The sequence below is a fragment of the Salmo salar genome, chromosome 11 (genome assembly GCF_965601325.2).
Source record: "Salmo salar chromosome 11, fSalSal1, whole genome shotgun sequence".
NCBI lineage: Eukaryota > Metazoa > Chordata > Actinopteri > Salmoniformes > Salmonidae > Salmo > Salmo salar.
The window spans coordinates 104,353,488-104,364,036 of NC_138301.1; the positions used below are offsets into that span (position 1 = coordinate 104,353,488).

Sequence of the window (10,549 nt, forward strand, 5' to 3'; positions counted from 1 at the left end):
AACCCCCAGGACAGGAGCTTTACAGTAGACTGAGACCAACCCCCAGGACAGGAGCTTTACAGTAGACTGAGACCAACCCCCAGGACATCAGCTTTACAGTAGACTGAGACCAACCCCCAGGACATCAGCTTTACAGTAGACTGAGACCAACCCCCAGGACATCAGCTTTACAGTAGACTGAGACCAACCCCCAGGACATCAGCTTTACAGTAGACTGAGACCAACCCCCAGGACATCAGCTTTACAGTAGACTGAGACCAACCCCCAGGACATCAGCTTTACAGTAGACTGAGACCAACCCCCAGGACATCAGCTTTACAGTAGACTGAGACCAACCCCCAGGACATCAGCTTTACAGTAGACTGAGACCAACCCCCAGGACAGGTTTCGGGGAGTCATCGAAGAAGGTTTGTTACATGGCAGCTTGTGAATCTGGCTCCACAGGAGGGCCAGCCGGGCAACAGAGGCACCTACACAGGAAGAGAGCGTGTCATCCCCACAACCTTTCAGTTGTAGGGATGAAAACTAAGAATGGGCATGCTGACAAATACGACATAGTAACCCCCTTGGGCCTGTACTGAACTTCCACTAAATATCACAGTCTTTCATGCCATATTGTCATTATTTGTCTAAAGACAATGCATCTCCATTTTATATAACTTTCATTCCAATGTCTGCTCTCATATATGAAGGTAACCTACCTACCTCCCCCACCAACACACACACACACACACACACACACACACACACACACACACACACACACACACACACACACACACACACACACACACACACACACACACACACACACACACACACACACACACACACACACACACACACACACACACACACACAGGGATGCCTAGCTCTGGGCCCAGGGGTGAGAGGGGCATGTTCACAGCACCAGTGATATGTCACCTCCATTTCAAGCATTGTTAGCGGTGGAATCCTAGACGAGCGGTGATGACAGCTAGATTTAAAGTACGTTCTCCTGGGGGGAGGGGTGTGGGACGAAGGGGACTGCTAAGCTGGGCACTCTCGCCGCTTGGCACTGACTCGGCCGGGGCTTCGCTTTTTGTTTTGCGACTCTTGTGAGAGATCATTACACTGAATTCCCCTCTGTAAGATCCAGAGCACCGCACACCTACCAAATCAATGGCGGTGGGAGAGACAAGAGGCAGAGACACAGGCAGAGGCAGAGCCATGCTCCGGTCTCCCCGCCCCCTCATCCACAGCCAAGCACCAACACGGCCCACAGAAAGGACATCCAACAGCATCATTAGACAGCTGTAGAGAACAAACTAGCACTCTAAACAGAGATTCACAACAGAAAGAGATAACACAACATGAGAGAGACAATTTATCTCGAAGCAACCCACAATATCCATGTGTGGCAGCATAGCAGCATGGTCTTTAACAAAATCAAGTATTCACTGAGAGGTCAACTATTAGCAAAGTGATAAAGAAAATGACTTATTGAAAGTACAGTATTGGAAGAACAGGTATTGTGGTTTAGTTAACCCACGAAACAACAATCACCAGAGGATAGAGAACAATGTGTGATGCCCTCATACTACAAAACAGGGCTCATTGTAGCAGTCATCTCCCTTACTATGACAGCATTACACAATACCTTCCATTTTGTTACATTTTATAATATAAATGCTATATAGGTTGCATTTGGCATGTATAATGCGCAATAACTATTAATACAATACGAATACATCCATGTGCTTTATACTGCCTAATAAATGATTCATGCTTTATAAAGGTGTCTCATATGTCTTACAGATGCATGGTGGGAAGGGACCAGGAGGACCCAGAAGCCCTGGGTCAGTGTTGTTCTGTGGACTGGCCACCCCTGTCTGTGGCTAGGGCTGTTAAATCACATCTCTAACGAGTTCTGCTCCCCTCAGGCTGCCATTTGTCTGAGACAGGTCCATCCCACTTATATATAGGTCCTGCAATGGAAATTGCCATATAAATCAGATGCGTATGGCCCACCTTGTTTAAGTTCTTAATTCAACCTTGAGATAATAGTACACAGTTGTCTACAGTATATGGAAGCATGAAGTATAGTACGGCAACACATTTCTATAAACACACACATATTACTACAACAGACTAAGCTGCTCAACAACCTCCAGCTAAACCCTGCAGCAGAATCAAGTTGACAAAACATGCTACAGCAGAGAAATGCCATATCCATTCCTACATACAATTACACAGAAGGCTGTCAGCATGTAATGATATTGAAGATGGACATGTAGACAGAGTGAGATACAACTGCGATAATTCCCCCTTTTAAAAACAAATTTGCCTATAAATTACTTGACAAAGCTTTTAAAAGTAACTGCCAATGGCGCTCAAATGGTAGAGGATGTAGCTAACATAGAGAAAAACACTTACTGGTACATTTACAGACCACTGGTTTTTATTAGATTTCACACAGTCCGTTGAGGCCACTTAAAACTCCCAATGGTGAGCAGCTCAAAGATAATGTAATTAGGGGTTTTCAGTTCATGGTGTCATTTCTATGGGCTCTCCCTATTTAACCATCGCCTTAATTATTCAGCACTTATTTCCTGATATGACCACCTGACCACTGTGATCACATGATGGTTTGGCAGACTGGACAACCTTGTTTGGAATTTTTTTCAAGACAAAATGATTATAATGAACTAATAAGTGGTCATCATGTTATAATTGACTATGAGACAATGTCAAGCTTTCGAATTTGGATGGACTTTGAATTATGATTTTATTTTTTGGTCCTGTCCTCAATGAAGATCACAACATTTAAAAAATACTACAGGTCTAATGGTTTGTCAGAAGTCATGGCTGCCTAACAGTATTGAACTTGCATTGTGTGTCTTATCATAACATATTTTAAAACCACCAAAAGACAACATGTACTGTACTTCAGCAGCTACAGTAGCATTCTATCCCCATGATTAAGGTGGACTGAAAAGTGAGATATAGCCATCTGGGATGTACTCTTTAGATTCCAATCTTGGTGGTAGCCGACTAGGATAGAGATCTCAGTACAAAATGATCCTCTGATGCAAAGAGATAGGCAGCCTCTCATTCAGTCGGAGCTTGCTTGTGAGTGCGTACGTGAGTGTGCGTGCATGCGTGCGTATGTGTATGTGTGTGTGTCTGTGTGTGTCTGTGTGCTTGTGTGCGTACGTGTATGCATGTTCTGTTCTTCCCTGCATGAGTGGCGTGTGTGTGACGGAGAGAGTGGTCAGGAGTGTGTATGAGGGAGTGTGTATGCATGCATGTATTTATGTGAGAGAGGGAAAGAGACGGAATGGTGACTAAGATGGGGATGAAAAGGGTTAGAATTAGACTGTTAGTTCTGTGTGTGTGTGTGAGAGAGAGAGAGAGAGAGAGAGAGAGAGAGAGAGAGAGAGAGAGAGAGAGAGAGAGAGAGAGGGAGAGGAGGGAGGGAGGGAGAGGGAGAGAGAGAGAGAGAGAGAGAGAGAGAGAGAGAGAGAGAGAGAGAGAGAGAGAGAGAGAGAGAGAGAGAGAGAGAGAGAAAGCGTGCCTGCATTTATGTGGGAGGGGCTTTAGTACTGTCCACATGCTCCCAGCGCTGTGACTTCCCTACATTGACAGAGGGATGGTGACGTGTCCTCACATCGTTGAAATTAAAACAAATTAAAGTGCAACACATTAGTCACTGTTGAAACCATACCACATCTTTCTTACAGACCCTATTTTCAAACCACAAAACTAAAGGGGCGAAAATCCCACTTGTGTATCCTGGCCTTGGGTTTTCATATCCTGGCCTTGCGTATCCAGGAAACTGCTTCCCTTTTCTGTTTTACTAAGTAAACTTTGGGACATGTTCTGTATGAGATGACCTTAAATGGTCTCTGTCATCATGAGACCGCCCATGTGTGGGGTCACATGGGGCTGTCTTTGTTGAAAGGCCTGGCTCCAAATGAGAAACCACAATCTCGTAAAAATCAAGGTTGTTGAAAGCTGACATGATAATAGAGGTTGTAAATCAAGCCTTTATAGAAGGTAATCACTTTAGTGGCAGCAACGCTGAGACAATAGCTGATTCCATTTCATTTTTATAGTGGGAATTTTATATAAATCCATACAATATCTGTCCATAAGTGCATAAAAACATGTGTTCAATTAGAGATGGCAGTGTACTTTATGATTTAAGAGATTCTTGTCTAAATGTAAAACAGCAGTTGACAATGGCCTACATTTGCATATTGACTACACAACAGCATTTACGGGTGAGTGAAAACAAACAGCCCATGGGCTTGGTAGCATTTTAAAAGGCAATGAAGAGGCTTGAAACAACACAAATAAACAACATTTCTAAAATGCACTTCACTTTCTACTCTAAGAAGAGACAGAGACAAGAGATGATTACCATCATAAACTCTCTCTCTCTATCACGTTATTTCATTTCCTTCTCTACATATTTCTTCCTATTGTCAAGTAACATTAGCCAAAGCCAAATCAAGAAATGTTTACAGAAATATAGCATTACAATGAATTTAATGCCATCTATAAACCAACCACTGACCTTACCACCATGGCCATCATCAAGCACTTTGATGTATTATTTTCCTGTGCTGTTTGTCTGTCTAGTTACCTCAATGCATAATCAGATTCAACAGAGCACCAGGGTGGTTTGGATTCTGCTTAGCAAAGGCTCTTTCTCAGTCAGACAGTACATGACATCCATGGGCTATTTGTTGAGAAGTAAGAGCCAAAGCCAATCATCTACACAAAAAAAATTAAAGGAGTACAATTGTTTTATTTATTTAGGAAAGTCAGTTAAGAACAAATTCTTATTTACAATGACGGCCTACAGCTGCCAAACCCTCCCCTAATCCGGACGACGCTGGGCCAATTGTGAGTCTCCCGATGGGACTCCCGATCACAGCCAGCTGTGACACAGCCTGGGATTGAACCAAGGTCTGTAGTGACACCTCTAGCACTGTTGTGCTGTGCCTTAGACCGCTGCACCACTCGGGAAGTCAGATGAGAAAAATACAAGGCATCACCATCAGCAACTAACCCAACACTGAATACTACAGGAACATATCAGAGGAGAGTACAGTGAGTTGGAAAAGCTGTCTTTATTGTTTCATTACAGATGTACAATATCATCCGTATGATTTTTCTAGGCTGTGTCACAATACTATTTTAGCATACTGTGGTCTCACCATTTTGCTTACCTTGCTAATCATACTCTGGACTGTATGTAAATAAACTGCAAAATTGGACCCAGATACGGATAGAGAAAAGTCACAGTAGCCCTTCAGCCCTACAGTTGTCATTCACACTACAACATAAAGGTTTACTAGTTTGTCCTTAAACAAAAGCATAGAGAATGAAATCCCATTGATATGATCCCCCTGAGTAGTGGAGGGAGGTGGTTGTTGGGGTGGTGGTGGGGGGATAGTGTGTGAAAGCCTGGCGTTGGGTTGTGTTGACCATTTTAGGGCTCTGTCAGTTGAATTCCAGTTTGGCTCAGAGATCAATGAAGAGGAGAGAGGACAGGGGGCTGTGTGGAGCGAGTGCCGCCTGGGCTTTTCATACGGAGCTACCAGAGTTAAGGCCACCACACATCTACTGGTTCCCACGGCAGCACCCTGGGCAACCGTTTAAACTACAGCCTCAAACCTCAACAAGGATAGTGTTCTAGGCCAATTTACTCTATTCTGGTTTGGGCTTGGAGTTCTCTATTCTGGTTCAGACTTACAGCACAATAGCCACACTGTCAGAGTCCAGCATGGGGCACCAGTTAAAAGGCAGGCCAAGTTCTTTTGGCTCTCCGGAGATGAAGTTGATCAGCAGTTCTGTCAGAAAAGAAGTGGCTGACTGATGATGGAGTTATCAGGATGTGATGGACTACAGCTCCCTGGCCTGAGGCAGCCGTGGCTGGAGGAAGAGGCGCTGCCACTGCCTGCCCGGGACACTCAGACTAACAACTTAGTGTACCAAAGTGTGGAGGAGCAATAGGAACTGACTAGGGCTGCAAAGCAGGGATAGAGCTGGACGAGAAAAAGCTTCCTGCACTGTTTTTATGGTGATCTCAAGTGTAGACCATTAAGCAAAGCATCATTCAAAGGTTCTGCTCCCACTAATGACCAGCAGGCTAAATGAGAGAGAGAGAGAGAGAGAGAGAGAGAGAGAGAGAGAGAGAGAGAGAGAGAGAGAGAGAGAGAGAGAGAGAGAGAATGAGAGAGAGAGAATGAGAGAGAATGAGAGAGAGAGAGAGAGAGAGAGGGAGAAAGGGAGAGGGTGAAGGAGAGAGAGAGAGAGGGAGTGAGCGATTGAGTGAAAGAGGGAGCGAGCGAGAGAGAGAGAGGGAGAAAGGGAGAGAGAATGAAGGAGAGAGAGAGACTAGTGTTTCAACCCATTATGTTGTTCTCTATGGTTATAACAGTATACTAGACCCTACTATTAATTGCTTTTGGCACAAGCTGCATCAAAGCCTCTTTCTGAAGTTTGTTGTCATTTTCTATTCCAAAGACTTTGTGTACATGCACAACCCTTGGTTCACAATCCTTCAATATAGAAACATAGTGTTAGACTGGTTCTCTATGCGTGTGCCCCACTTCTAGAGAAGTATCCATCTTCCATATGTGGTGATGAATAGATGCATAGCAATGAGATGGTTGCAGTCACCTCAAAGCATCTGCCTTTGCTGTTCCAAAGGCTAACATTTCAACTGGGTTCAGGAAAATAACGACCAATAGCCTACATCGTTGATGAAGGGGAGTGGGTATTCAGTTTCAAGCACAGCACAGGTACAGTATATCTCACATACCTCCAAAATCAGGCCTTAGACGGATGTCATACCCCTTCAGCAACTTGTCCACGGTGGCCTTGGCCACAGATATTCCAGTTTGTCCAGTGGAGGTGCTGAGGAAAGACATCACAGTTTTAAGACCCTGTCAGGAGCCTTGAGTGGAAACTCAACTTGAAGCTCAGTTAGCCGACTTTTGAATATGTTTCAAAATACACTTGCAGCCTTCAACGTGCTCAATATTCAATACCAAACCTAAAAGATGATTTCAACATTTCTAATTGGTAAGCCTGTTGTCTTGAGGGGATCTGAATTAGGCTACACCTGACTGCTAAAGATTCCCTTCTTATTCACCTCTATCATATCTAAATGCATGTCAGTGTCAGTAGGACCATGAGAAAACAGAAGTATTTTGAGATAATAGCTCTAATTAAACGAAAGGCCTGATATGTTAGTTGTTAACACTGAATAACATGAGATGTTAGTTGTTAACACTGAATAACAATGTAATTAACCACACGATTAATGAGGCAATAACAAGTATGAAATCAAAGAGCAGATTTTGTCGATGCTTGTATGCGCGTGTGAAGTGTAATTAATGCGAACTTCCAGTATATTACCTGTCACGAAAGGCCTCTATGAAATCGAAATGGCAAAATGGAAGACCCAGTTTGGGGCCCCCTCTACTTGATTAGCGGGTGAATGTTGTCAGTCTCTTTAAAAATAATGCATTGTAGCCCAGCTGGGAATATACCATGATAACGTGGTGAATATAGAGCTTATTTTTATCGGCCTACATGTATGTGTTCATTTACACTGAACATGATAAAGCCTATATTGGTCAAGAAATCGTCCATCTATAGCTAAGCCTACTTCACCATCTCCCCTAGGGCGGTTACAGGTGCTCAAAATACGCAATATTGAAGAACTGAAGAGTAGTATGAATATTGAATTTAAAAGGTTTAATCTAATTTAAAAACTCCTTATGTGTTGAAGTGATGATGACCTAATTTAAATGACTGACAGGCGTTTTGGTTTGATTTACTCCTGCTGATCAATTATGAATCGGTAGTAAGCCTATACAGTCTATAGTTAATATTCATGTCTTACATGAAGGTAAGGACGTGGCTTACATTCCTATGGCAACATCCATTAAACAGCTAGTCATGCTGATTGATCAATGATATGGCTAATTTAATGGACCCAGCCTTAATACTGCCTAATTATCGGGTATGTTCAGTATGACTATCTATTTAATAGGATTGATACTCGCCCCAGCCAATTAGCCGCTATTTACCATTTGGATCAAGGAGTGCATTTTACAATAGACAGCATGCACGCGCACCTTTTGCTCCCACACACAGGCGCGTGCGCCGCAGAAAAGGGTTTCGTATAAGTGCAATATGAGTAATGTCGCCTTAATGTCGGTGCCGTGAAAAACTGGTTTCAGTGTGTTTTTAGCTTCCTATACGGCAGCTTTATGATAAGCCTTTGCTCTTATGGAAATACATCTTAGAATGCTATCTTACCTTTGAGCAAAGCAAACGAAGGACAGAGCCGCCAAAGCAGAGAAAATTCCACATAATTTATCTTCTTGAGGACCCAACATTTCCACAAATCCTTATATAGTTTCAATAATCCAACCGCCTGTGGTCCAAAGAAAAATGTGAAAATAAAGTTTTAAAAAAGCAATTCAAAGAAATTGCTGAAAAAAAAGATATGATACATTTGGTCATGTAATGGCTTTATAAAAAAACATGCGTGTGTTTAAACCTCGTAATTGGTACCAGCTGTTTTCCCAAGCTATGGAAATCCGTGCAGGTCACAGACCCCCTCAACCAACACCAGAAGATCCGACATCTTGCTCAAAACTGCCAACAGAAGACTTTCAAAAAAGTGATAACAAGTCGTCTTCCTTAAAAACTAAAAAGTCCGGCAAAAATGAGAGACGATTGATAAAGAACAGCAGCGCCTTGTTGATTAAATTGGCAGTTGCAATTTCCCAGTCCAAACATGCGGAATTAACATGATTCCAGCGGTGCTACGGCTCTAGAGATTGTTCCACAATATAGGCTATGATGTGTTTAAGGATTTGTTTTAGCTGTAAACGTTGCGGGGTGAGGGGCAGCGGAGGGTAAAAAAAATGACAAATGAAATCTTCATTCCCTTTTTGTTGCTGATGATGATGTAGAGTTGCTTCTCTCAACTCAAAGTCACTGAAGAAAAAAAAATGCACAGAAAAAATGCACTGGGCAATATCTAATGCAGACGTCAGGGCAAGCTATATCACCCCTCTGGTGAAAAAAAATAGATCCCGAGAAATATGGATGACCCGTCATATATATCGGCCAATGCATGTATCACAACATCGGATTTAATGTCAAATAGGAAAACCCATTGAAAAGCCCAGTCACCTCCGTTGTCCAACCTTATCTCTCGATTGAATACCTTAACATGTTTCGCTCATCTTCTCCCCGAAGCGGAGAGCAAATAATGACACAGATCGAGAAACACCCGCAAGAGCATTGTTGGTGAAAACAAGTGTTGAAATTCCCTTGTAGCCTACACTATTTCGTGGGAAATAAGTTCTGCCTAATGCATTGTATAAAATGCTCATGTTTAATGAAATAAAACAAATCTAAAATCGAAGGAGAAATTTCAGCAGCAGCCTATCCACTGAATCGCCAATGAATGAAGAGATATGATGCCCATATGATTATATTCCCCCTGCAACCCATTAGGATGCTGCGAGTGTGTCCCGATGCGTTTTCATGCATTTATACCACTTTACCACATATTTGAACACACAGCAACACTCATAGGCTACTCACTGAAGGAAACACACACACATACACACTCGTGCAGCCACTTGAGCATCAATACTTTTAATAGCATGAAACAATTGTATAAAGTATTTATTTGAATGATAATCATATCATTACTCATATGCACATCACATGCTACAATCGGACAATATGTATTTTATACAGAATAGTAGGCTTTCTGCAGGGATCTTATGTGCTGTCCAGTTGCTAAGCAACCCAGCAACCACTGATGCAGTTGTGGTGTTTTGAAGGCTATGTGCAAAGGCTCATTTAAAGGACCACTGCCACTACGGTGTGGTCTCTGGGACAGAGGGGGAGACTTTGACTGATGTATAGGCCCATGTGTGAACCATACTTCCAAATATTAACATATTTCTGAACTAACAATTAGGGTTCAGTGATGTGATGGGTCAGGAATACCTTATGAATGATATTTTCATTTAATTACATCTTGTTATCTTTGTCAGTGTTTTAACAGAGACAAACTTGTTTTCCCACTGCGCAGTAATTCACTTATTTGGCCTCCCCTGCGTTTTAGAGATGACTGAACTCGCTGCGATGGCTACAGTTTCAGTCACCTTTTTGTCTCAGCTTGTTTTCAAACCTCACCACACTCTTGTGTTTTGTCAGAGTTTTAACAGAGACAAACTCATTTTTTGACTGCACAATAACTAAACTAGTTGGCCTCCCCTGTTATGGCTACCAAACAGTTTATAACTCCCCACCTCATCATCATCATCATCATCAACATCATCATGACAGTAACATGGTGTAATACATGGGGGGAGCGTTGAAATAGAACAAAAATAATAGAACAAACGTACTGTAACTTATTGTGCACACCAAGTAGGACAAGAGTTTGTATTGAACCTCTGTGCTAGCGAGACACTCTGTCAGTGGTGCTGGATTGACTGATATTGAGGTCAAA

The 10,549-nt window shown here is 42.6% G+C and overlaps 1 protein-coding gene across 1 annotated transcript in view; it reads right to left on the reverse strand.

Moving 5' to 3' along the window:
- LOC106563397 (gamma-aminobutyric acid receptor subunit beta-4) overlaps positions 1 to 9,497 on the reverse strand; it is a 50,239-nt gene extending 40,742 nt beyond the window's left edge. The window contains exons 1-2 of the mRNA XM_014128913.3: positions 8,326 to 9,497; positions 6,818 to 6,912 (exon numbers count right to left, since the gene is read on the reverse strand). Of these exons, the coding sequence (XP_013984388.1) occupies positions 6,818 to 6,912; positions 8,326 to 8,405 (175 nt within the window). The 5' untranslated portion in view covers positions 8,406 to 9,497. The remainder of the gene's footprint in view (positions 1 to 6,817; positions 6,913 to 8,325) is intronic.
- Between the last annotated feature and the right edge of the window lie 1,052 nt (positions 9,498 to 10,549).